At 43.5% G+C, this 27,747-nt stretch overlaps 1 protein-coding gene across 5 annotated transcripts; it reads right to left on the reverse strand.

The window, feature by feature from the left end:
- Positions 1-27,747, reverse strand: shroom1 (shroom family member 1). Of its 5 annotated transcripts, XM_068715707.1 has the most exons (10): positions 27,541-27,747; positions 15,045-15,081; positions 7,927-10,840; positions 7,637-7,823; positions 7,379-7,431; positions 6,277-6,930; positions 5,537-6,133; positions 4,813-4,921; positions 4,094-4,366; positions 1-2,756 (listed from the first exon to the last, which is right to left on the reverse strand). In XM_068715707.1, exons 3-10 carry the CDS (start codon positions 10,680-10,682, stop codon positions 2,502-2,504), a joined length of 4,884 nt encoding a protein of 1,627 aa, XP_068571808.1. In that variant the 5' UTR covers positions 10,683-10,840; positions 15,045-15,081; positions 27,541-27,747; the 3' UTR covers positions 1-2,501. The 5 variants fall into 5 exon arrangements, with proteins under 5 accessions (XP_068571808.1, XP_068571806.1, XP_068571807.1 ...); XM_068715705.1 differs by lacking the exon at positions 15,045-15,081; XM_068715706.1 differs by lacking the exons at positions 15,045-15,081; positions 27,541-27,747 and adding an exon at positions 13,252-14,047.

Below are 27,747 nucleotides of genomic sequence, written 5' to 3' on the forward strand. Positions count from 1 at the left end.
GAGAGGGAGAGCTTAATTTATTCACAAAATTACAAACAGCGTGGAATTTACAACTCCAAAGAGGCACAAAGAACAACTCAAACACACGTGTGAAATAGAGCAGAAAATGTGGATTTAGAAATGTCTCTGTTGACATCCCAGCAGCTCGGACTCATTGAAATATGTCTTTCTTTGAAACAGATTCTGTTCATATCAATGTCACAACGTCTCCGGTATTTGAAACAAGCTAAACAGACATAATCCTTCTTCAAAAACAGGCCTGTTTTCCTGCGACCTCACCAAAACACTGCTCTGATCGAATGACAGAAACAAGACGCGACTCAGGAAGTTGTCACTTCTTTGTTAGTATGCGCACATATCAAGAGCTAGAATGAGTATCCGTCCATGTGCTGCTCCTCCTCCTCCTCTGTGGGAGCCTTTTCCTCACGTCCCCCCCCCCCCCCCCCCCCCCATCCCACAGTCTTTCTTTCTCCAAAATGTTGCATTCCTAAGGAATTCCAGCAGGAACAACGTGAGAGTCTTTCTAACCCTTCAGCCCCGCGTCAGCACAAAGGCCAAAACAAACATACATTTGTTTAGCAAACGGAAACGGACAGGGCCGTAAATCTCCAGAGAAATGTTTCAGGGCTGGGGGGGGAGGGTTTAGCAGAAGAAAGCAGAAGAAACTGAAACGGAAAACATCTTTCAACATAAAAGAGTTTTTCAGTTTCTTTTTTTGACAATTTGAGTTAGTGAGAAAATGTTTGTTTTTTTATGGTTAGAGGCTGCTCATGATGCTCTGCCGCTTTGTGGTCATTAAAACATAAATATCATATACATAACAAGCAATCCATACACTGGATCAGTTTTTTGTTTTCAGTACAGCCAACGGGACGGTAACATTTTGATCACTTTATGACTTCATAGGAGTTTTGTTGAAAACTTAAAACGGCAAACACCGAGAGGAGTTCTGTCTTTCTGTTCAACAACTAATCTCTACACACATGACATTAAGACATTCATGATTTCAAGCACACACACACACACACACACACACACACACACACACACACACACACACACACACACACACACACACACACACACACACACACACACACACACACACACACACTGCACACAATCTGGCGTAGAGCTACAGCTCACATCACCGATGCCTCTGGCTGAAGATTCAGTACAAAGAAATTAACACATCTATAAAAACGAATGCCAAATATTAACAGATGCAGTTCTTAAAACATGAGATTCTTTCAAAATTAGAGAGAAAGTCATTTGATTCAAGAGTCTGTCTTCATTCAAAGCTGTTTGACTACCGTGTAAATTGAAATAAGCTTAAAGGTTACATATGTCTAAAGGGGGCTGAACAGTGGAGGTAGAGAATAGAAAATGAGTTGAAGACACCTGAAGTGAACGTTGTGGACTTTCCTCTTTCATAAAAAAGTCTTTCAAGTATCACGTGTAACCTCTGTGACGAAGGGACAGGAAATACTCAGTGATATAATTGTTGCGTACTTATAATCCTCTTTAAAGAGGTTTAGCACCTCCTTATGAGGAACCGGTCCAGCATGAAATCATCGAGACTTAATAACATTAAGTATGAAATGAGCTGGAAAGGTATTTCAACACAGTCCGTAATGTTGCTGGGTGTGCTCATGTTCCTGTTTTTATTTTTTCTATTCCTATTTAAAATGAGTTCAAGCGGATGGAGTAAGGCTTTCAACTGAAATGACTTGAATCTGATTTGAAGAAATGTGCATTTATGAATTATTACAAAGTGCTTTTTTTTTCATTCACCCTTTTTGGTTTTTAGTGCCTTAATTTGAAAAACATTCAAAAAATAAAACATTCACAAAACAAAAAGATTAAATGGACTACATCTATTGTACATTTCACCGACGTGACACGACACACCGCCCCCTCTCCGACTACGCTCCTCCATTGAAGCCTTCTCACAGGTCCAAATACAATCTTAAAGCTTATAATAGGTTTCCTCAGGTGCAGATACAGGGCTGTAGCACTACCATCTCATTGAAGAAGTGAAGGACAGTTTGCTGAATTGCTAAGGGGGGGACGCAAAGTTTCCACACAGCAGCTCTAATTGGAAAACGTTCCACAGCAACACCAACGTCAAGGCACACAGAAAAAGAAAAAAAAAATACAGCTCATTCCTCTGTTCAAAGTCAACGGAAAACATGTGCGACACATTGGGAAAAAGTCTTCAGGTGCACGTTGCACAGTGGGCGGAGCGTCCCGGGCATCCTCGGTAGATGGAAGGAAGAAGCTTCAGTCTCAACGGTCCTTGTTGCTCATCTCACATGCAGCCTAGTAGTAAGAGAGGAGCAGCAGGTTCCACAGACGCCCTGACAAACTCTTTTACAGGAGTGCAAAGTGTACAGCCAAAACTCTCTACAGGTCTGTTTTTTTTTAATAAGCCATCCTCCTTCCAAGGCAAGTCAAGGAAAAGAGAAAAGGAGGAATCTGTGCTTGCTTTGCTCCTCCCTTCACAGATGCAGGCTGTTGGAAAGGGCCTCCAGCTGCTCCTCGCCCAGCCTCTGCTTCTCCTCCAGGTCCTTGTGCCGGATGAGCAGCGAGGCCTTGGTCTGGACGAAGTGCCGGTAGTCCCGCAGCTGCTCGGCGGACAGCTGGCGCGACAGGAAGGTGGAGACCTGGTTCTCTCTCCGGTCCAGGTTGTCCTTCAGATCTTTGGCGTCCTCCCTCTGTTTGCACAGCAGACGGTGGCGACTGTCCAGAGATTGCTGAGTGCAGAAGCAGAGAATGAAGACCATGAGTTACACCTGATATAGTTAAAAGGTTACATTCAAATTCTAACCTTATTCTGGTGTTGAATTCATGCCTTGCAGAGCATTAGACACATGCTCATAACATTGAATGGATAATTAAATATGCTGCTGTGAGCAAAGTCAAACAAAAACAGAATTTGAAAGGACTGCTGAGAGAAAATCTGAAAATAAATAAAGTGTCCAAAACTGTATTTTGGGTCATATTTTGTTTGTTTGAATTGAAAAGGAATATGTTGTTTGATGTAATAGAGAGCTGGGAAAACTGCAAGATCACGTTTCAAACAGCCACGGGGCAGGAGGTGCAGTTTTACCATATGTCAACAGAGGGCAGGGTAGATATAAATGTCATCGAAACCGGGCTGGAGTTTCGGTGAGTCAGTGTAAATACTAGTGTTGCTGATAACAGCAAGAATATAAATGAGCCTCTGACAAGCCCTCAGTATGCAGCACGTTCAGCCAGGCTGTTACAGATGGACCAACTGACAAAGCGCCCTTTCAGGGATGAATCAATTTCTGTTTGCATCCATGCAAACAGAAATTGATGCCGTAAATACTGGGACGCATAATGAAACAGGATATTCAGAGGGAAAACAAAGCAAAGCACAGAGCTCAAGTCAGATCCTGTGACACAACTCATGCTGTTTGAATTAAAGACCTTAATGACAGTAAACGTATCCCAATGAATGGTAGCTACCTCAGATGCAGCATGATGAAATTTAAGGATTTTCTTTCCCAGTACATCAAATCAAGAAGTAGCAGTTCTGCTTCTATTTCATAATCTTCAAACATCTGATAAAGCGTTTGGCTTAAACACAGATAAGCTAAAAAAAAAAAAAAAAAAAGGCAATCAAACACAGATAACGACATTTTTTGAATTCCACACGGTGAGAAACCTTGACCCCTTTTAAGTCACCCTTAAACGTTTTCCAAATGGCATGTGTTTGCTGTTCTAAAGTAAACAGAACGGGAGTATAGCTGAGGCCATGGGAGCAGGCACACACTTCTAACACTGAATGAGAGCAGTAAGGTTACATAACATCAACACCCGCTGACAGTTTCACACTTTTATTCACATGTATTAGTGTTTATGTGTGAACTAATTCAGGGGGAAAGACAGGAGTGCAAATGGACTGTGCATTACAGTACATCAGTAGATTTAGCCTACAGACATGAATGACAAACAAAGGCTGTCTGCAAGATAGGAGGAATCTTGAAAAAAAACCTGTAGTTTGTGAACCCACTGATCTCCAAAGAAAGAGGATGAAAAAAAAAAAAAGGTTTGGGTTCCTCACCTTCTCCTCGGCATCTGTGTGTTGGTCCACGGTGCTCAGGGCGTTCTGCACCCTGGCCAGTCGAGCAGAGAGGCACAGAAGCAGGCTGACCACCCTCTCCAGGTCTCCTATGAACAGGTTGTACCTCTCTAGCTCCACAGGCAGACAGCGGTCCCGGACCAGAACCTCCAGGGCCCCTCCGTGGGCCACGTTCTCCTGAATCTCTGCCTGGAGGGCGTCCCGCGTCTCTTCCAGCGAACGTAGACGCTCCTTGATGTACGATGCTAACAGACGCTGTTAATGTTAAGCAGAGGAGGTGATGTGTAAGAGATTTAAGGCCATGATGCTACAGAAGAGATACACATGGTAGAGATATTTCATATCTACTGTAGAATAAAGGGATACTGTATCAAGAGTGAATGTGGGAGGCAGTCAGGAAGAGGGGGAGGCTATCTGCTAAGCTAAACATTAGGCAAGTGGGAGATACTGATAAGAAGCAGACAATACGTCATGTGATAAGAAACACACAACTATCTCAGTCTGAAATGAGTCCACTTCAGGCCAAATAGCAACCACATGGTTTTAATATGAAATTACCACAGAGTTAATGTTTTATGGTTGTGGTTAAAAGTCCTACTGTCCTGTCTGCTTTCTTGTAATTTGTAATATACATGCAGCAAATCTCTGACGATTTTAGAGACATATTGACCATCCACTATTTTGCACAAATGAATAATTACCTTTTTCTCAGTGAAGTCAGCTTTGCTCTGCAGATCTGCACACTGAGGTTTAAGGCTGTCAGGAGCAGAAGGACAAGGCGATGGTTCAGCCGCTTCCACCATTTCAGCACTAGAAAAAGAAACGTGTTTAGCTCAAGCTAGCTCTTTTGCACCCTGTTACTTATAGTGTCTTCACAGGTAACGTACTCCACTCCTATTCACTTATTACAAAGCTCTGAAATGCAACTGCGCATTCTCTATGTATCTTCACTGTGCTTACACAAGCAGAACGGTGATGCAACAAGAGGTAACAGAGCACTGGTGGAGCTCAGTTCTTCATTAGAAACTAGTATCAAGTTTCATAGAGGAACATCAAACCAGGAACCCTAATTAACTTGGCACTAAAAACACTATTTCCATTCTAAACTAGTTTTAAAAGGATTATTATCTCAACCTACACAGCTGTGTAGGTTTATCTATACAAGATAAAGCGTTTACACTTACAGACACCTGAAAGAATGGGAAGCCGAGGATTTGGGAGGGCAAGTAATCTTACATTACTATGCCAATTAATTTATCATTATTCTTATCTTATTCATAATTGCACAACAATTATTCTCAGGGTTGTGCTGTCTTCTCTAACAAAGACATTAAAATGCTCTCAATGGAAACTACTGGGAATGTATTTATGACAACCAGAGGTGGGTTTAATTTGAATGTTGTGTTCCAGGACCTTAACGTTTACCTTTCTGCAGCTCCTTTCCGCTCCTGTTTCTTTTTGTAGTGCTCCTCCATCAGCAGCGTGTCCTCTGACAGCAGCTGCTCCATCAGCATCAGTGCCGTCTTACGATTGGCCAGTGGGTAGAGCACTCTGGCCAGTGATTGGTCGGCCTTGACCGCCGCTTCCACCAGCTCCTCCCACTGAGGTCTCTCAGCGGGCCTCTCCAGGCTCTCCGTCTCCCCCTCCGGTCTTCCCCTCTCCTCTATCTCCCGGGTTTCTCCCGACTTCTCATCTTCCGTTTCTGGATGTTTCTCCGCCTCCACCTGCTGACTGATGACTGTGTCGGAGACGGAGTTGCAGGAGGACACAGAGGTTTTCCTTGTCTGCGTTGGAGGGGCCACGCTGGTGGACTCGTCGTCAAAAACATCCGTCAGCGGCGAAGTCTGGACTTCCTCTTTGATCTCTTCCTCTGGACGGAGGATCCACAGTGACGGATCCGTGGTGACGCCGCAGCTCAAAGACACCTCATGGTTTGAATCAAGCTGTAGGGCGACATTGCTTGGTTCATCCACTGACTGCTCTCTGTCTGATCCAGTCACAGACGGAGAAGTCCTGACTCTACTGGAAGTCAAACAAATGATGGTTAAGAATCACACCTGACAATGCAATGCATGTCAGGAAGTTGTAATAGTAGCACGTTCAAAAAAGTAAAATCAATTAACTGGAGGAAACAATTGCTGCATTGACGTTGAGTCTAGTCTTACCCGGAGCTAGGCGTGTTTTCACAAGGAAGCTTTGTCTGGGTGGGGGTGGACGTGGTGGATTTGATCTCCCTCTCACTGGTCTCTAGACATCTGGGGGAAGGCGGATCAGATGTAGTCTCGTTGGGCGGCGTACTGGACCTGAACTCATCTGTAACCGGGCCGTGAGAACCAGGGGGTCCAGAGTGAACCCTGGCCCGGGAAGAGTAGCAGGAGGCCGGGGAAGTGGATCTGCTTGGATTCTTTGTTCCTACTGTGGCATCCTCTTCTGGTGCCGAGTTCTCGTTCAACAGAGACCTTTTCTGGGTTTGGGTTTGTGTCTGTCCCTGGGTGCTCTTCTCACCAACAATCTCTGGTTCTTTGCCCGCTTGCTCCGTTACATTTTGTTTCTTCCTCCCCTGGTCCGGCCCCTGGGCTTCTCTGACTTCCGCAAAGAACGGAACATCCCTCTTGTCTCCGTCAGGTCCTACTGGTCGAGTCGAATCCCTCCACAGTTGATCTAGTTGCTCAGAACTTTTACTCAGGGCTGATGGTCTTGTTAACTTTGATGCCCCAAGCTCTTCCATGGACTTCCCCCTCTGTGCGACCACGCGGACACGCTGCTGGACCTCAGGGGCTGGCTTTACTAAGGAGTCCTCGGTGGCATTCGTCTGGGGACTGACATCGACAATCAGTGTTTAAATGTGAAACAAAAGACATCAATTTATACAAACAATGATAGAACTTTGAATGAAAACAAAAACTGATAAAAGCAACACTTTTCACAATTTTCACATGCAACTTCTTTAAAGGCAAATACAAATTAATCATACATGTGGTCGGTAAAGTTTTACTTCAAAGACAATAACAATTTGAACTCATAATGTAGTTCTGAGAAATAGGCCTTGAAAACGGTTGAGTCAAGGATTCTTCTTTTACAGCCGATGCATTAATCTTTTAAAAGGAATGCTGGTTTGCTGGAGCAGGTGGGTGTTGACTTTTCAGTGCCACAATGAATCAAGTGGAGATTTATAGTCTGTGCAACAACGCACACTCACTGACCTAATACTCTCCTGACCTAAAACCACTAAAAACGTCCCTATTTGTCTGCAGTGCTGGTACATACCTCCAGGTTTCCATAGCATCAGCTGGTAATGGATCCTCCTCATAGTCGAGTGCCTACAGACGCAGAAGAAAATCCAAAAGGCAACACGTGAATTACACTTGAATCTGTAGACACTTAAATCCTTCTGAATTCAATCGCAAAGATTGTTCTAATGGTAATTTAATTTTATATATTTGTGCTGGAGAGCTCATCAGACACTGACTTATGTGTTATGTGTATGTCTTATATTTTTAATCGTCTCAATCTGAACAGACTTACCTGAAATGCATGTGGTGTGGATGTGGATCTGATCCTGAAGAAACTAGGTGGTTCTGGCTGGTCCAAGAGACTCTCCACTGAGGCAGACTTCCCCTGAGCTGGACCTTGGCTCTCCCTCCATCTGGGTTTATTCAACTGGCCTGCGTACTGGCCTGAACAAGATTGAGCGGAGAAGAACTGGGCATACCTGTTTTCGTGAGAATTTAAATACAATTTTAGATGATTTGATCCATACAACAAAAAGCATCACACACGTTTTCTTGCTCTCTGGCTCCGCTTCTCTTTCGTACCTGATGGCGCTGGTGGAGGAGTCAAGGATGCGGCCTGCAGAATGGGGTCTGGGGAGTTTCTTCTTGGTGTTTTTGCCTTCATGATTTCCTAATAGAGGCCTGGGAACCCAATCGAAGGGTTTCTCCCCCAGAGAATGCCTCTGTCTGGATGGAGATGGTATCTGCGGCGCCGGTTGCTGTGGCTCAGTCACTTTCTGGCCCGTCTTACGCTCCATGTACGCCACCAGGGCCTTGTGTTGCAGATTTTTTAAGTTTGTCTTTGAAGCGCTAGAGGCCGAAAGGGCTCTGACTCTTGTCTCAAACATCCTCCTCCGTGCTGCGACCAGTCCCTGCTCTCCTTCCTGCCAACGTTCCTCTCCATCGCTTTCGTTGCTAAAGGAGCGGCATGCAGAGTGGGTGGGGGCGCCGCCACCGAGCTGGTTGAGTTTCTCTGGTTCAGAGAAGCACATCTTCTTCTGCTCTTGAGTCAGTCGCTTCCTCCCTCCGATGCGTGCTACCTGGGGCTGGGCCACATTCGCCGGTCTCCCGTTTTCCTTTTCAGTCTCTTTGTCCCTCTCCTCCTGACTCTCCCTGACTTCTTCTTTAATGCTCCCCCTCTCTGTCTCCTCAGAGGTCACAGAGGGAGTGAGTGTGTCTGTGGAAGTCTCAGAGTCCTGTGATGGGGAGAAAGCGTGAATCACTGTGGGCCTCAACTCAGGTTTTGGCCTGATTCGGTGTGGCCATGACAGCTGCAGGTCCCTTCTTTTAAAGGATGTCTCCCTTAGGACCTTCGACTGGGCGTCCTTCAGCTTCTCTTTGTAGTACTTTTTAAATGAGTCATCGAGAGTGTTGCAGGCAACGGAGATAACTTCCCCCCTATCTTTGCTGCTTGTGTCACTTTTCGGAGCTCTCTCCTTATCTTCAACAGCCACGTCTTCATGACCTATTCTGTTTGGGATTACTTCATTGCCTTTTATGCTGAAATCAGCATCCTTTTTAGGCTGCAACGCTGCCCTGCTGGCTCCAGTGAGGTGGTACAGAAGCGGGGTTGTTTCTTTGTTTATCCTCTCGCTGGCTACATCCATCAATGGCTGCCGTTTCCCTCTCTTTGCCTGCTCCTCTCTCTTGTGGTAGTTGGGCTGTTCGTTGTTTATCAGCGGGGTGACCTCCTTCGTATGTTTGGTTGCATGCGGTGGACAGTTTCTGTCAGGTCCACAGTAGAATATAGGGTTGTTGGCAGTGTGGCGCCCAATATCTCGACTCTGAATCGTGTCGATTTCTTCTAAGGCCTCGAAACTTCGAGAGGACTGGGTCGAGATGTAGGACAGTCTGTGGTTCTCCTGATCCGGGCTTCTGGAGGAAAGATCCATGCTCTGGGAAGTGAAAGTCTCTCTCTCATCTGGAATTACACCGCTGGACGAGCGAGAGCTCTCTTGGAGTGGTCTAAATAAATTATCCATTGTGCTGTGGCTTCTTTCTTTTTCTCTTAGCCGGTGTGTCTCCAACACGGTGGAGCTCTCGCTCCCAGCCTCAGACCCACACACAGATGCAGAGTGCGTCCTTGATCCGGATTCAGACTTACACACTCCTGTGACAAAGTAGAACTGACCCTTGTGCTGGATGCTGCTGTTGATTAAACTCTGACCAGCATTCCAGGGGCTGGCAGCTCGAGTTGGCTCTGAACCAAGCCAAACATGAGCAGAGTCCGCCCTTTTGCGCTGACTCTCAAAATGGCTACTGCTACCGCTGGACTTGTTGGGATGATCTTCATTACATCCACCACTGCTTGAGGGCTGTCTGACTTTCAGGTGCTCGGGCTGACTCGTGCCTCGGGGAGGTGATCGGCCTAGGATGTTCGTTGACTTCTGTTGCTCAGAGGCCGCTTTGCTATCCGTGATGAAAATGTATTCTGGGTTCAACAGCGCCCTGGTCTGATCGTGAGCCTGGAGGTGGGGGCGGTAGCTTGGTGGCTGCTGGACCCGCGGCTGTTGCTGTTGAGAGCCTCTCCAAACTGAGTAAACTGGGTCAGAATTTAAGCTTGATTTACACGTGTCTGGGTTAGCCGTCTCAGCTTTTGGGGTATTCAGACCATGGGGCTGTGGATGGAGTCGGTTGTGGGGTTTGGGCTGTTTTTGAGGCTGTGGCTGCTGGGGTTGAACCCCAGTACCTTGATGGTGGACCCTGCTGTTTTCAAAGTTTTTTGTGGCTATAAAACTATCCAGGCGTGCTGGGACCGGAGGAGGACGGACAGGAGGGTAAGCACCTTGGGATGGAGCGCCCAAAGGCCCTTCTTTTTTAGAGAGAGCTTTGTTGTTGTTATAGAGACTGTCATAGCCATTTTGGTTGTGGTGGTTTATATTGGTGCTGGTATTGTTGCGATACTGCTGTGAGATCGCTTCCACAGAGCGATAGAGCTGGTCCATGGTCTTTGAGTCGGACTGCAGGACTTGGGTTGGATGGTAAATGGATTTTACGTACTTAAGATCAGCATAGTGGCTGAAGGAGCTGGACTGGAGGTCGTCTGGGAGAAAAGGAGAGGGGTAGTCCGGGGCAGTTGACCCGCCAGAGAAGGAGCTGTATGCAGAGTCTCCTTTGCCGTGTTGGTGGTGGGTGAGTTGGTCGGCAATGCTGCCGTTGGACTTGGCTGGGGAGAGCCGGCTGACGGGCAGGCTCAGAGGATGCAGGTCCACGTTGCTCATTCTCTCAAAGTGTAAGTTGTAGGAATCCATGGAGGACTGGGGCGGATTGGCAGGAAGGGAAGGGCAGGGTTTGTACATACGACATACGTGTATGTGCGCTGATGCATGTGTCTTCCTTGTGGGTGAAACTGGGGAAATTACCACCAACACATTTGCATCAGGTTGTCCGTCACGCTTGTCGCTATTTAGGTCATTTTCTTTTTGTTTCTTCAAAGTCTCTTGAAACTCAGCAGCTCCTGGGGGAGGAAACACAAACAAATGTATCATCAACATCAAATCTTGACTCAGGATTCACACTCCTGTGTTGGCAAATGACTGCTCAGATGTGTAAAGGTTAGACAAAATGTGTGTTCAAACAGCCATTACAAAAAAAAAAAAAAAACGGAGTGACGGAGCCATACTCAACATATCATGTGGTTTCCCGAAAGACGTACCATTGCATTGCTGTTTTGAGTGCTTTGCAACGGCATGACAACTTTACACAAACACAGATGTTTGTGTTAGATTGTCAACTTGGCATGTCCACTATGTTAACGCTAGCCACAGCTACATACCCATATGAAAGAATAAACACCTTCATACCTCATCTTTGCTGTATGTGAATTCTCCATCAGCTACCCTGCAAAAATAGCAGCTTTCTGCTCAAACACTATAAAGATCCCAGAAAACAGTTAGTAACCACAGAAAAATCTTTGCCTGGCATTTCTAGGTCAAATTCTTTTAGTGAAAGATTAGGCTCCAGCTGTTATAAATTGAAAAGACAAATCGTATACCTCTAGATGTAATTTTTTTTTTCCCCAGTAGAAAACTGTTTAAGCCTCTCCAGCAAAGTGGAGGTGCTGGTACCAGCACCAAGGGAGAAATCCTTTATTTTTCTTAATTATGACTCCTGTATTTTACTTCATGTTTTAATCTCTTATGAAGTAAAGTCTATTGTAATATTATTGTTCATTTGGGATAGTTTTCACTCATACCTTCTTTTTACTTTACTTCTGTCAAAATTTGATATTTTGCTTATTTTTACGTTTCACTGCTCACACGGTTTACTGCAGCTTGGTTTAGTGGGGCAGAACAGTTAACCACCTGTCGAAGGAGTCTGGCCCCTAATTAACTACCTTGAGGTTGGCGGTGCATGTTGCAGCACACACATGGAAATATGTCAGGAATTCCATATGGAGCTACAGAAATCTGGGAGGATTAGTCATGTGATGGATGTATAATGCCTTGTTATACAGAACTGAGACCTGTAAAGACTTTTCTACCTTTTACCCTTTTATTGTTCTTGGGACAGAAACATATGCTTTACCTATTTCTAGACAAATAATCACCTAAAATATAACAATTTGTCACTTAACTATACAAGCACTATGAATGAGACTGAAACCTTTACAGGGTATTATTCTGTGCAACAAGCTGTAATGTTTTGCAGATTGCTGTAAAGCTATATCAACCAATGAAATACTTGCAAATACCACTTACTCAATAGTCTTTGGGCCTTTCAATCTGAGGCTGCAGCAGCACTCATAACACAGGCCATTTGTTTTGACTGGGACTCATCTTTTAATGGACAGAGACCAATAAACTTAATTAACTTAACTTCATTTCAGTCTATGGTGGGCTTCTTCATACTCCTTGAGTACTTTTTTCCCCAAGTTTACCTATTTACTGTAAAAGTACAGTTAAAAATGTACAGAACAGAACCCTGCTGCCATCATGAGCTATCCGAAAACTCATCTCCAGTCCAGAAACCAGCCCCTACAAGGTAATGATATGTTTATGTTTTATGGTGGACTCTAATGACAGAGTAGATGGAGTCTTCTCTCTCCCATGACATGCATGCCTTTCCATGACCCTGTCATCAAGTTGAAGCTACATACCTGTCGTGCATGTACACAAAGGTCAATGCTGCCAATAAAACAACCAGCTAATCAGCTCTGACGCTGCAGGATGAGAGTTGGACCTCAGCATTGATGGAAGAGCAAGAAATGTTGTGGACGAATTTAAGTTATTCTAGCCAACAAAAATCTTGACGTAAATGACCACTCACTAACTTAGACTGACGACTCAAAACTCCTTTATAATCAGTTCAAATGAGCAACATCTTCCCAGTATTGTCATGTCTGGTTGCCGAGCTGAAAAGCCCAAATCAGAGATGATCCTAGGTGGTCGTTTTGCATACACACAAAACCCACCTCTCAAGAGCCGTTCAAACTACAGTGTTAAGGGGGGATTCCATGTGTTTATGAAGGCCCTTCTGATCTGTGGTGTGTCTGCATGTGTGTGTGTGTGTGTGTGTGTGTGTCTGCGAGTGTGTGGGGTTTCCAGCCCTCCTCTTCCCTCTGCAAAAAGAGAGGGAGCGCTCAAGTGGAAGTGATGGAGGGGACAGGCAGTGACAAAATGTACAGAGAGGAGGAGGGGGGGGGGGGGGGTTGACTGGCCCAGACAAATACCCTCACACGCAAACCACAACAACAGGAGACAAGAGAAGTGAACAATGACAGCCGGAAAGCTGAACACAAGTTGGAAGGCTGGATCAACAGTCACAGCAGCGAGGCAGAAGGCTACGAAGCCGCTCAGAGATTAACCACTCGCAGACTGATGTGAATGGAAGTGTATAAAGTTCAGAGAGAAAGAAAGAAAAACTCACCCAAACTTTGAGTCTAAGTCGCTGACCTTCCTGATTTCCATTTGAGAAAGAAAAGTGTCCTAAGTTTCAACTTTTAAATAAGGATTTGCTGAAAGAAACAGGTTTTTTCTTTCAGAACATCTTTCTTGCTCTAAAAGAGGGACCAGACCAAGTAACCAGGAGAGCTAGATATCAGAGAGAAGGACTTCTAGTGAGTCCCCTTCTCCCCCCACCGAGACCCGAAGCTGCATAGCGGGAGCCACTGATTGGCCAGCCGATGACGTCCGGCTCTGTGATGCACAATGAGCGCAGCGGAGGGAATATTTCACTGCCGCAGATAGCTGCTAGTGCTGCCGGCTGCCTGAACAACAGAGAGAGGGGAGGAAGAGAAAAAAAAAAAAAGAAAAAAAAGAGAGGCCTCGCATTCCTGGCTGGCTTCAAAGACGGAGCAGAGGCCGGGCGCCATTCATTCCCAAGGCCCTGAGCTCGGCACATGGAGACTAGCCAATGCAGGAGGGAGGACGGAGGAGGGGAGGGGGTATAGTGGGTGGATGGGTGACCTCCCCAGCCTCCACCCAAGAAGAAAAAAAAAAACGGTCACAAAGACTAACTATCCCCCACCATTACCCTCATTTTCTCTCTTATTCATGACAACTAATAGTTCGTATTCTTCTCTTCTTTAAAACCCATTTAAAACCCTGTTACTGACAGTCGTAAAGAAATTACACAGCTAACCATTAACCTGCTGCAGTAATCTCTAATACTCACTACTAAGACTGATGAAGGTCATCATTAATGTAATATATTGCAGGAGCATTGAGTTTAATTCATGTAGAAATTGCCTCGTTTAAATTTTTCGAAAGAAAAAAAAATCTTGTTCACGATACAATCAGTGTGTAAAATGAGAATAACACTTTAAATAAACAAGATGTGGGCTTTATTACATCATAAAGATGAGGTGGCAACTGTCTTATCTGAACATATAGTACTAAATTCACTCAAATAGCTTTAAAATGTTGAATACACAATGAGACACTGATCTGTCTTTTGCATGAGGCAAACTCTCTCTCTCAATGACACGTCAGAGAAAGACCCTAGTTGCCCTCTCTATTGTTTTCTATGGTGGCTGGCAGTGCTCGTGCTCGTCTGTGCTGAGTTGTTGTTACTGCTGGCACAGAGTCAGACAAAGAGGTGCAAAGAGCGATGTGCTGTTGTTGCTTTTACTACTGCTGCTGTTCCACCTGATGACAACGCAACGTTTCTTTGTGACGTAATACTGAGACGGGGAGAGAGCGGCTGTAGCTTTACATTTTTTTAAGATACAAAATTAAAGAAAACCCAAGCTGACAACGCTTGCTATACAAGTTGTTTTATCCAGTTTCTATTCAGCTTTAAGATGATAATAAAGGATTTATTCAGTCACATTCCACACTAAATACAACATTAAATAGAGATGCGTAAACAAGGATAAGCTCAAGACCACTTACTGCCAGCTAACTGAGCTAACTAAGTACTATATCATGGTGGAGGGAGGAGAGATTGTGCCTTAAGAACCGCAAGAATTTAAAGACCATATGTTTTTAAAAACAATCCCAACGAGGTCAGGCAAGTTTGGAAGATTGTATTTATAAAACTAATGAGAGAGAGAGAGAGAGAGAGAGAGAGAGAGAGAGAGAGAGAGAGAGAGAGAGAGAGAACACAGAGTGAGGCTGATGTGAGAGAGGAATGATGGATGATGGGAAGGGGGGGGATTGTTAAATTCTTTCAGATTTTTTTTTTTGTCATTCATTGGTGATTATGTGTTCCAGCGTGACCTTCCCCATGCAGCCACGAGACTGGACCACCGGCCGTCTGAAATAGATGGATGGAGAATGTAATCAATGATATTATTCATGGCTGCAAACATGGCTGCAAACTATTTACTGTCAGTGTAACAAAACTGATATTTTAGACTGGTCTGTAGTGTCAGGGCCAGACTAAATTGTGCTTTTGATGACTGTCAGCCATCAGTGATGGACGTTGGCATCCGGTAGGCTGAAGAGGCGTACAGTAACCACTAGAAACGTATCCCAGACAAATGCTGGTGTCTTCCAATCAGAAATCATTAAAAACTGCATTAAATGGATAAAGGAGGCCTCACACACTTCTACACTGCACTATGACTTCACTTCTGGTCTCCAGTCTCCCACAGGACCTGAAAGACATCATTCCTATTGTCCCCCGATCAAACAGAGACAGACAGGAAGCTGTGTTTGAAAAGGTGGAAGTGGCCGGTTGATGACCACTGACAGAGCAAAGCATCTATTAGCGGGAAAAAGGGAAAGCCGTGTTGCCATGCACCGTTATGGCCAACGTCTGCGATTGCAATCTCTCCTGTATGTGCGTCAGACACAAAACAAAAAAAAAAAAGACATGTCTCTGAGTGTCCAGGGGAGAGAGACCGTGGCTGTGTGTTGCCGGGCAGTGCTCACATCGCTGTCTAAAATCTCTAACTGATCAAGACAAGCTGTCACACTCTAATAAGCTCTGCATTCCTGCCTTGATCTGGCCTAAATACTTACTTGACAATATTAACATTTGGACTACTTAATTACACGTTGTTCAAAAAAGTTGCATACGCCTAAATAGACCGACGACGGCAGGGCAACTTGCTAACAGCCCTGCTACCACACACACACACACACACACACACACACACACACACACACACATACATGCACACATTATGCAACAAGGTCAATAAGAGTGTATTATTATTATTGTCCGCTATATAAAAATAGAAAACAGTTAAGCATTCTGTATCCTCGCTTGTCAACCATTAACCAGGAACAGCAACGTGCCCGGCAGCACCGAGCTTTAAACCCAAACACTCTGTGAATGATAAACTTTGTATTACTGCAAGTGGCTTCTGAGAAGACAATTACTTTTGTATTAAGGACCCCCCCCCCCCCTGTGGGGGGTCTGCAATATGATCTAGTCACGGTGAATTTAACTGGATACTGTAGGAATGCCTCCACACTAGAATAGTACGAGGCTGCAGGCGATAGGAGTTTTGTTAGAGTGTAGGTGCGTTCGGTCTAAAAATGGGGCATGCAAATTCACCCATTACTGCAGCGTATCGTTTCCAGTCTTTGGTATGTGTATTAAAATCTGAGAACATAGTGTTCTGGGTCAAAGTCGGAATGATTATAAAAAAGGACGTTTATGGAAGCGAATGCGTTACCGGGAACTTAATACCAAACTGAACTCTGTCAAAGTTTTAGACATGAAATAAAACATTACGCAGCAAACAATGCGTCTTGTACCTTTAAGAAGAAATAACATTCATTTGTGCTCACATGTTTCGCTGGCTTAAAACAAGGACAGCATCAAATCACAACTCTTCAAAGCAAAAAGATTTCCTTATTCAGCGCAAAGGTGTGATACCACCAACAACAACAAGGGAGCCACAGCGACAAAAGAGTTCCAGGACGAGGAAAGGAAAGGAGGAAGAAGAGGCAGCCCGGCAGGAAGCTGAGGACAAACACCACAGGAAAAGAAACGCACAATAACAAACGAACCACTTCCTGTTCAAAGGTGGGAAAAGCCTCAATGACTCCATCATTACGGGAAAATAATATCCTTAAAAAGAAAAGAAAATACATCTATTGTTCTTGGGTCCCAAGTGTCTCCTATAGCTGAGGCCTCATCTCTCAAGGCTCAGGTGAATTTATCTCAATCATGAATCATTCATCTCACAGTGGCTTCTATCTCATGATTGAGAGTCTGTGATACACTCACCACTGAATCACTGAAACAGATGCTAACATCAGATTAAATACTGGTTAGAGGAAAGACAGCATCAAGACAAATCCCAATAAAACACAAAGTGATTTAGAGCCATTAATGAGAGCCCATACGGGGCATCAGTTTTGTGTTTCATAAAATGTCGACATGAAATAAAGCTTAGCAAATAAGTCTGAATGCAAACAATGAAGTCCTTGTGGAAGCTGCTATATACTGGATGTACATTTCTCAAGTATTTATTGTTACTTATGTATTAATGCTTGTAAAATCCGTGGCAAAATCTGTTAATAGACTTATCAAACTTCATTAAAAAAAAAAAAAAAGAGTACAATATGTGCTGGTTCTTTCTTCTGTTTTTCACAATTTTAATAAAGTGACTTCTGTTCTGCTAAGCTTGGAGGATCTAGTTGCTTACCACAGACAACAGTACTGAAAAGTAAATAAATTAAAAGACAATTTGCTTGAATGTTGCGTCTTAAAGAAGAGTGAGTTATTTAGAGTTTATGAGGTTGTGTTGTATGCACAATTCTACTTCTATACTGACACTGAGCTAATGCAGTAGTAAAAACACAATACTATTTTAGTTCTTAATGTCTAGGTCCGTCTATGATAGTAGCAGATATCCAGAGAAATCTATAAAGTGGATTGGGACAAATCTTTGTGCAGACATTCATTGCTCCCAGAGGATGCATCCTAACAACTTTGGTGATCCACTGACGTTTCCTCCATCACACCCACAAGGTGAATAACTTGGATGATCCCTGAAGTCATAGATTTAATATGTCAATTACAAATAACCAAATACCCGATAAATTAATGGCCTTCCCATCAGCCTCAGCTGTACTTTATGTTTAGTGCTAATACAGATGTGAGCATGTTCTCGTGCTTAACGTATTAGCATGGTGATCTTTAGCATTTAGCACAAAGCACCATTGTGGTGCAGAGGAGAACGTGACAGACAGTGAGACTCAGGCTGTCTGCCAGACAACGTTAAACAACTAACAATATAAAAACCATACAATAAAACCATCGCTATCAGTATTAGGTAAGCATGGGGATAATATCGATCAGCAGGCCAAACACCTGACACTTTATGGCGGCGTGGCACTCTGACCCACTGTGCCTTATCACTGGTTTGGTTGTTTGGCACACTGAAAGGAATGTGCCTGATAAACAGCTAGGGCAGGTACAGATATACAGTACGCAAAGCAAACAGGTTGTTACATTCAGCACAGGGCTCTCAGTTCAAGGATGTAAAACTAAACATGCAAATCAAAGAATCAAGACTTCCAGCAGCTTGTAATGCTCTGTTTATCTCACACATCCACACCTCAAACCGCAGAGAGTATTCAACCATCACCATGTTAGGTAGGTAGTAATCACGCAGTGGCATCGCCAGTCAAATATCGTTATTTGTGCTCAAAAAGTCATTGAGTTCACTGAGTATTAGAATATCACTTACATGACGCATCTGTGCAGTGATATCACGGAGTCATTTACTGCCCTGTTCAGACGTCAGGTGAAGATAAGAGAATAGCCTGCAGGACACTTCCTGGTTGAACGAACAGCTGTGCAGAAAGATCACAGGAATATGATCCTGTGGGCTTACATTCAATAAAGCAACGCGGTGACTTGTTGCAGAGTGATATTAGTTCAAAAGGAAAGTTATGGTTTTCTACAACTGACCAAAAGTCGCAAACCCCAACAATATTCAGTTTACTATCATAGAGGACAACGAAAACCAGAAAAATATTCACATATGAGAATATGGAGCGAGGCATAGGCGTCATATTCAGTAAGGCATCCTGATTATTTCACATCAAGAGGCTGTATTAAATCACAAGGACAACATTTCAGTTTCAATACCCATTACATATTGACATTAGATATTTAAGCCTGCAGTAATGGGAATATGCAAGGGAACAAGTGCCAGATTAACGACGCGCCAAGGGCAACTTCTGCAGAGAGGCCTCAGCGCCGATCGTGAATTGCCAAAAAGAGACAGAGTACGCCTTCAACGATAGAATGTTCTATTCATCTGACTTCACTTAGTCTTCTCCAGACATTTCAGCTCCAACAGATGGACGTGCAGCGTCTAAATAACCCAAGGCTGTAGACACTGCACAGCAACATCTTCCATGGGAAAACACACAAAACTTTATCCCCATTTTTCAGCAGTCAAACAAATCATAAATCCCCACATCAACACGCTATCCTTTTCCCTTTCAGACCACATAATTACGAGTGTGTGTGTGTGTGTTTTCCCCTCCTGGAATCGTCCGACCTCCTGGAGTGGCCAAAGTCAGGTTACAGTACTGAATGACCTGCTGAGCTCCGCGACAGCAGCATTCCTCGTACGGCCTTATTGCTCCCATAGACCCATCTAATATGAGGCAATTACAGCCAATGAACGGACATTTTAGACCACAGAATATAATGAAAGCTATACAGGGACTAGTTTAAAAGGGGAAAAAACACATTCCAGAGTCCAACAGTAAATACACTCCCCCCCACAGCTACCCAAAAAAACCTGCTAGATTTAAGCATTAAGCAAAGTACCATTCTGTACTTGTTAGGGGTCTTGCAGACCCTCACAGGTGTTTTCTCTCGTGTCTGAACACTAATACGAAGCTACAGCTAGTAGGCAATTAGCTTAGCATAAAGAGTGGAAACAGGGGGAAACAGCTAGCCCTCAGTCCAAAGTAATACAAAAAAGCAGCAACTCTAATTTTGACTAATATGTTTTATCTTGTTTGCATAAAAGGGGTCCTTCCTCTAGTCTCAGAACATTTCTAACCAATTCATTTCAGCGATGCGTGCATCCTTGTGGTCATTTTATTGGCTCACATGCACACGAATGCTGCACTGACGTCAGAGGGAAAGGCTCCCTGACAGCGGGAGTCACTCATGCATGGAGCTCCCGCTGTTACACTCTGACATCACGTCTGGGGATGAAGGAGAAACAGCCGAAAAAACAAAAAGAAATATGAGGATGAATAAGAATAAAAAGGTGCGAGAAACTGGGTCACCGTCAACGATCTAATACGGCGTGATGAAAGTGAACAGACGGGCCTCTGATCTCTCCTTTCATACCTGTCAGGATGCTTTAAGCAGCATGAAAAAGGACAGTCCAGATACACAACACGCTGCCTTGCAGAGCGGCGGCAGGACAACAAGGAAGCGTTTGCTCAGTGTTGCGCCAGAGATTTGAATTGCAAAAGAACCCGCCGGTGTGTGAGGGCGAACTGTTAAAATTCACTTCCCCCACTGACCCCAACATGGCTGCCGCTGAAGTCAACAGCATATCTGAGCCAACGCTTGAGAAAGTGCGTTTTTAATCTACTTGAGGAACGACTGTCGGGGGAAATAAAGCAAATAAAATAGTGTCCATTGCAAAAGTGTGCAAATGATCCTGAGCTCATTAATCCAAGAGGAAGTGATGATCCACAATGAAGCAGGTGAAGATACAGATGTCTTGTGGATAACAGGTGTCCTTACATGCAAAATCGTTCCGTCTCATGTTACCTTTCTTCAAAATCCTGTAATTTATTGGCCTTTTAAGTCTCCTCCTCAGTTTACACCTCTGTTTATCACTAATATCGAAAACACAGACCAAGGTTAAAGCAGGTGAGTGGAGTACCGACAGATTTCCTGTCGAAAACGATACGTTTCAATATTCACACTTGTTTCACCTGATCTACTTTGCTGATTTTAAAGTCTGAATGAAATACATGAGGAAATATTTACTTTGCATTTATCTACCCAGTTCAGTTCTTTGTGAATCGTCGCTGTAAAACACACAAAAAACTGACTGCTTTCACCGTTATCACAATCACTGGTCAGAGATCACTTTGGCTCTCTATTTGTACAAATAAGCACTTTTTCTCCATAAACTCCATAAACTCTGAGACATGTTTGTCCCCCCTGCAGACAGACGCTGACCTACAAACGTTTAACTGATTGGTCCAGAGCAGACCTCAGCAAACACCTTGTGAGGCACAATTTGATATGGAAAAGAAAAATCCAAGGCACACAAAATATCAGATGGCTTCATCACATCCCTCAAGGTGTACGATTTAGCCGAAGCTGCCATTTCTGGTGGCCTGAGCTGTTTAATTTATGTGAAGCGCTGATGGAATATCCTCACTGAAGTCCACTGTGTTGGCTCAAGCTCATATTATTGCTTGAATTCAGTTGAAAAGTTTGAGACGGACTGTGTCTTTGGCTTCCTTACATACAAATACAAACATCCAAAAGCTATAAAGGAAAAAGAACTTCCAAAAGAGTGATAACAGAATTTCAATTACAGCTGATGACCCCTCAGCAGCTGTTATTACATAATGAAGAGCCTTTGCATCATAACTGTAAAAGGCCTACATTTGGGCCCCAAACACACAAAGGGAAGGTTTCCAATAAATTGGATCATTTTTCTCCTCTCTCCTGCTTCTCACGTGCTCAGTCTGCACATCAAGCCTACAGGGGGATTTTTCTGTAAAATGAGCCCTTGAATAAATGTGATTTAGTGGACAGTTTAACGCTAGAAAAAGCAAAACTGCAGCTTTAAATTTGAGAGTGCAAAGAGCTCAGCTTTCAACATGTTCCTCAATGGCTTCTCCATGCCCACATACTGTACAGACTAGTGCTGCTACATTTCTTTAAAGCACACTAGTGGACAGCCTAGAAAAACACTTTCTGTCTTAAAGCACCAACAGCTTCTGACATGGAATTCATCTTTTCCAGGTGAACACTGGGTTAGCATTCAGCCAGTGTTGTCATAGTTCAGACCATGAAGCTGATGATCAACGTAACACAGCCAACCATTTTTCCCTAAGTCTCTCAAACTCAGTAATCCTGGGTAAGCGCTTTTCCTCCTGAGAAGTTTGCTTTATGCTGCAGAAAGCTATATAATGAAAATAATGTAACAATGAAAAAGAAAATTATTGTTTTATCCGGAATTCAGTTGTTCTTTGTTAGCGCCGTTGCCCGCGTGGATTGTGATTTTGCAGCCCTCCCACCTCCATCTCAGTAGACTGTGACAACATGTGTCAGAGCTCTATTGAAAGAACAAAGTGAGTCTAATGTGCTGATAATTAGAATCCCACCTGCTCCTCAGGCTATAGATCTGCAGGCTATAGATCTCCCATCATACCTGCGCCTCTGCAGACACTGAACACTTTGTGTTCACTTTTAATTGTCCCGCTTTTGAAACTCATACAGTAGCCTAATAGCACTGATCATCGCGCTCAGGAGTCAAGTGATTTCTAATCTCCATTGTGTTTCCACCGTGGTTAATTTTGGGGGGGGGCTGATCACAATGGGCTCCTTTTACTGCTGGCAGGGCAGGTTTCCTACCTCAGAGTGAGGGATGAGAGGGGTATTAGAGGAGGGGGGGGGGGTTAAGGCTGTAAAATAAATTACACAGAGATTAAAATTCACCAGAAAACTCTGCACACACTCTGGACTTTGTAACCCGGGAGAAAAAAAACTGGTGTGGTAGTCAGATGTGGTGCCTGAGGAAGTAGTATTTCCTTATTAAGATTAATCGTCTATTAAATGTAAAAGAAAAAAAGTTTAAAAAATGCCCATCATAAGGTGACATCCTCAAATGTCTTGTTTTGTCCAAAGCCCAACGATATGCAGTTCACAATGATGCAACAAATCCTCTTGCTTTAGTTCTGGAGAATGTTCACTATTTTTTGCTTTCAAAAATCATTGCCACTAGATTTAATCTATTCTCAAAATATTTTCCAATTATTGAGTAATTATTTCACAGCTAACCTACTTGAAATGGCGTCCTTTATCTAATCAACTGGCACGCTACTCATCAGTAATATTTATTTACTAAGCTGTTTTATTTCAGCAACTTAAGACACCGAGTCACAACCCCGGTGTCAAAGCCACTCGAGCTCTGACTGGACACACACGTAAAAATAGACCTGAAGCCTCTACTTCCTGCCATGTCAGACAGCTGTAAGTGACTCTTTTATCCCACAATATCAGAGCCATATCACTGAGTCCCTGGCCGGCTCAAGTCCCGGTGACAACCCCTCACCCCACACCTTTTCATCGGGAGGCTGTGAAACGTGAGACGTCCCTCCAGCAGACCTGTTCACACAGCGTGTTGTGGAGGTACAGTGATCACATGAACTCTCAAGCAGACACAGCAGATGAGGGGTCGCTGTGTGGTACAAACTGCAAGAGAGCACCTTTACTGACTCCATGACTGTATTTACATTTAAGAGTTTTGTTTGTTTGTCTCTCTACATTTCCCCCAAAAGCTAGAGAAAAAGGAGTAAGACGTGTTTAAAAAGCTGCCAATACCAGGTTACTCACACACATGACATATGACACTGGCACATCCCGGTGGGTCCTATAGTGCCATACAATAGTGTAGGTGTGGTGCTGTCAGATAACCAGAACAGGCAGACAGACATATAACCACACACACTGTCCAGCCCGCCCTCAGGGGGTCTCGCATTAGTCAACAGTAACCTCGGTGAGCCGTTTGTCTCCTGCTCGTCCATCTGCTCTCTGGGACCTGAAGAGGCCTCTCTGTTCCCCTGACAAAAGAAGAACCATCTGAGAATAACTCATCACAACTGCAGACCAGTCGGTGGTCAAACCCAGGTAAAAAAAAAAGAAAAAGCCCTCTGGAGAAGAATAAACAGGACAAAAGGTGGTGAAAGAGAGCTGGGAGGACTGTTAATGTTTGAGTCAATAAATAAGTGACTTAAAACACTTATGTATTACAGGAAGGTGTTTTTCCCTTCAAGGCCAATAACTGAAAAAATATTAAACCAACTTGTAACAAGGTAGGAACTAGTAACTTAAAACCTGCATCAACTTCCATAAGATATGATATGATATGAACAGTTTACACATCCGGCAGTCATTGAGCACCATTAGTATTTAATTAGTTGCGTTTCTGGCCACCTGAAGAAGCTTTGTCTAATATTCATTCTCCTTTTAGCTCTATTTTGCTCTATTTACAAACTCCTGAGGGAAATATCAGGTTCTCTATGTGCTGAAAGCTCCATGATGCTGACCTCCATACAAAAGCCATAATACTATACAGGAAAGTCTTTACAGTGATTATGGATATGGCGGTCACGCCAATGGTTCTTACACTGAGTCGCCTCACCTTCATATTTATGACAATACCACTAAAAACACGGTCACAAGTTTTATTTCCAATTTAGAAAAAAACACACCACAATGACATAATTGTGGTTAAAGTAATATTTACTCACTTCCGTGTTCATCCTGATTAGCTACAGTATATCCTGATAAATCCTTTCGCAACATGTCAGCTCGTTACAGCGACCGCAGATTTCCCTCACTTGCATGTGGCGTCTTAAGCAGGCCTCTCTCTTCCTCCTCTGCGCTATGAATTTAGAGAATCAGATATTCCACCTTCATCTTCAACCTACCAACTAGGAAGTCTTGTTTTTGTCCTATACTTTTCGTCTGTAAATTAAATGTTTTAAAAATAATAATAAAGGTGTTTTGTTCTTTTTTTCAGATGACCTTAATGACATAACCTATAATGTTTTAGGAAGAAATAAGTTAACATTTTGCTAAGATGGTGATTTCTTCTATTAGTTCATATTCGGGGTCCCCAGTTGGTAGTAGCTCTATGTTAAATGTGTTGGTAGGATGAGGGTTAAAGAGACCTTCCTGTAATGATGTCATACGCTCTGAGCCTAACTGAACACCTGTATGTCACGATCACACACTAAAAGGTGCATTCCTCGTCTTATCAACCTCTACAGGGTCACTAGTTTCAAAACAGAGCATGGCGTCATGATGACTTTCATAAAGCAGGATGCCACACCTCATGCTAACTAGCCTACATGCTAACTGCAGTTTAATGATAATGTTATAGCTCTTTATTAACTTTATAACTTTATTACCCATTAAACGCTTGATAATAACGGCTCAGATGGACTTTGGGCAGCTGATAAGTTTTCCTGTTGTTGCTCTACTTTACAAGCACAATCTCACTCTTTTGGGGCTAAAGTGTATTCCTGACCCCCTTGCTTTACTTTTAATTAAATCTTCGGTTCTTATTAAAATATTACATAAAAAAAAAACTGCTGGTATTTGATCACACCAGCTGATTTCTATCTAAATCATGTTAGCGGTTTTATTACAAATCCTCTCTTGTGCCTGATTAGGTCGATCATTTCACTGTTAAAAGACACAATTGAATAACACATTTATTTCCCTGAAACCAGCAATGTCTCACGTCATGCATAGTACAAAGGGTGAGGTGGGACTACAACAAGATCACACTTCCATTACGGGAACGTGTAAACATCACAGGTATAAAAATAAAATAAATACAAGAAACCAACATGCTGTTAACTTATTTACAAGTCTGACACCTTCCTGCTACATCCTTGTCCTTTATCTCACTCTGACACCTTCAATAGATTTCAAAGAGTGATAATGATTTCACTACAGCAGCATTAGGCTATTTGATAAAGGAATTTCCTTATTATTTTCTAAATCTGACATAAAGTATCCCTTGCATGATCCTACCATTTCATTTGGATCACTTTCAGCAACATTTTCACATGTTTTTAGAATGTTATTTCTTTGGCTAGTGCCTCCACTCCTCCTTATTGCTGCTGAACCTGATCTAACCTTACTCCCACAGCCAAACCAGTTAGTTCATCCTCGTAGAGGTGGGCTGTGTGAAAGGTCACTGAAAGAATGTAAACATCCGAGCGAAAACCACACACACCGAGATTCATTCTCCACTGTTAAAGGAACAACCGGCCCCACGAAGTAAAAAGCAAACTACAAATCGCATGCAGTTCCAAACCCCTAACTAGTGCTTTGAGCCTGAAATGTCCTAAAATGACTGCACAACTCAAACTTATTCTATTTTGTTGAACTTTGTTGCGGTTTGTGCAGCACATCTTATTGTTACCTGAGACAGAAAAGGAATAAGAGAGACATATGGAGAAAGAGGTCATGTTTCAACACCCAGAGTAGGTTTACATGTATGGCCCATGGCTTTGTGACCCTCTTTGAGACTCTATTTGAGACTCTATTTGCTTCCATCTTTTGTTTCTGCCTTTCTTTCTTCTTTAAACTTCCTGCAAAACACTCAGACCACCAACTCATGCAATCACATGTACGATACAACCACGTGAATGCAACGACAGCCAGATGTGTGTATTCATTGCCACAATGTTTGTCTGTTTTTGTCTCTGTGTCAACTTATCATGCACTGTGTAAGTACAACCATCCACAGCCAACGACCAACCGAGTAGTGCAAACTCAGATGACTTTTGGATCAACAGGTGTTGGATGCGGGCACCTGTGTGTGGAAGGCGGACGCATGCTTTTCGGTTTGCACGCCTCTATGAGTTGTCTGTACGTACGCATGCATTACACCAACGTGCACGTCTCCTCTGCACAAACCGTCTCCGTCAGGGTCCAGGTCGGACTGTAATGGGTGCAGCGGAGTCGAGCCGGGTCAGCGGCCTGAGCAGGGGGGCTCCTCCTCCAGCAGCAGCACAGAGGGACCAGTGTGCTCCTCCTGCTCCCAACCATCTGACCAAATGCACCGCATGAGTGCTTCAGTTTCAGCCACAGCACAAAACACCAGTGTCTGGTTTCCCCCCACCACCTAAGCGACACTGCCACAGCCGCGGGCGCCTTTTGTTCCCCACTTTAAATAAAACATAGTGCAGTCATTAGGCAGAAAGGCCCTCCTGTGCATAATTCAGGGCCAGGTATCAATTTGAGGCGAGGAGATAAGGTTAAGGAGGGACAATAGAGTTCTGTTCTCACAGCGCTGTCGAACAACAGATATTGCAGACGTTATGTGCAACAAACTATATCAAAATGTCAATTAAATGTGGTGATAACAGTAGTTTGGGTTGCTGTTTGAATCCAGTTCACAATATCCATTACAGGGCTGCAACTAACCATCATCAACTTCATCATCAATGACTCTGCTAGTTATTTCCCCAGAGCCCATGGTGACATTGAATTGCTTGTAAACATCCCAAAATATTTAAGGTGTAAACTGAGAATTAAATTTTTTCTAAAATATCATCCATTATAAACTATTAAGATACATTTGAACGTGTCACGTTATAGCTAAAGATTAAACTAACTGCAGCCCTAGAAGGCTTCCAACACGAGAATAAAGACTTAAAATTTGAATATATATTTTTAAATTACAAAACTTACTATACACCTACTATCTTACAACATGAAAATGAAGCAGCAACAGCCTACTATTATAAAAAAATAGAATCAACCACTATGAACACTAACAAGGACTAATTGCGTTTGCTCCAAACAGACCTAAGCTGAGTTCAGTTGTCGCTTATTTAAGGACTTTTAAAAACTACACCCAAATAGAAATATTCAAGATAAGCGGATCCCTTGCAGCTGTTCTGACTGGAAGTAGTCTGCAACAGGTTGACAGTTGACAACCGAAACTGCAGAGCCGCAGCGATACTGGATGCACCTGCTGCTACCAAAGTCCCCTTCACGTACCTGCTGACTCCCGGTCACTCCGCTGTTTTCAACTCCTGTTTCTCTCGGGTGCGTTTTTTCCTCTTCTCGAGTGAATTACGGTAAAAACAACAACAACATAAACTAACGGACAGATTCACTTTTTTTGTTGTTGTAGTCGGCTAACGTGCCTCACCGCCCACCCCGGTAATGAGCTTTCCTTTTTCCATCGCTCGCAGTTAGCTCACC

The sequence above is a fragment of the Cebidichthys violaceus genome, unplaced genomic scaffold (assembly GCF_023349555.1).
Source record: "Cebidichthys violaceus isolate CVI_PGR_0920_01 unplaced genomic scaffold, fCebVio1.0.p SCAF_20, whole genome shotgun sequence".
In the NCBI taxonomy this organism is placed as follows: domain Eukaryota; kingdom Metazoa; phylum Chordata; class Actinopteri; order Perciformes; family Stichaeidae; genus Cebidichthys; species Cebidichthys violaceus.

Excerpts from the sequence above, each read along its gene's own strand:
- shroom1 (XM_068715703.1), bottom strand. The coding sequence starts at position 10,877 with ATGTTGATGATACATTTGTTTGTGTTTCCTCCCCCAGGAGCTGCTGAG. Across the intron at positions 6,931-7,378 it reads GATGCTATGGAAACCTGGAG|TCCCCAGACGAATGCCACCG; the intron begins GTATGTACCAGC and ends TGTCGATGTCAG. Across the intron at positions 4,367-4,812 it reads CTGACTTCACTGAGAAAAAG|CGTCTGTTAGCATCGTACAT; the intron begins GTAATTATTCAT and ends TAACATTAACAG.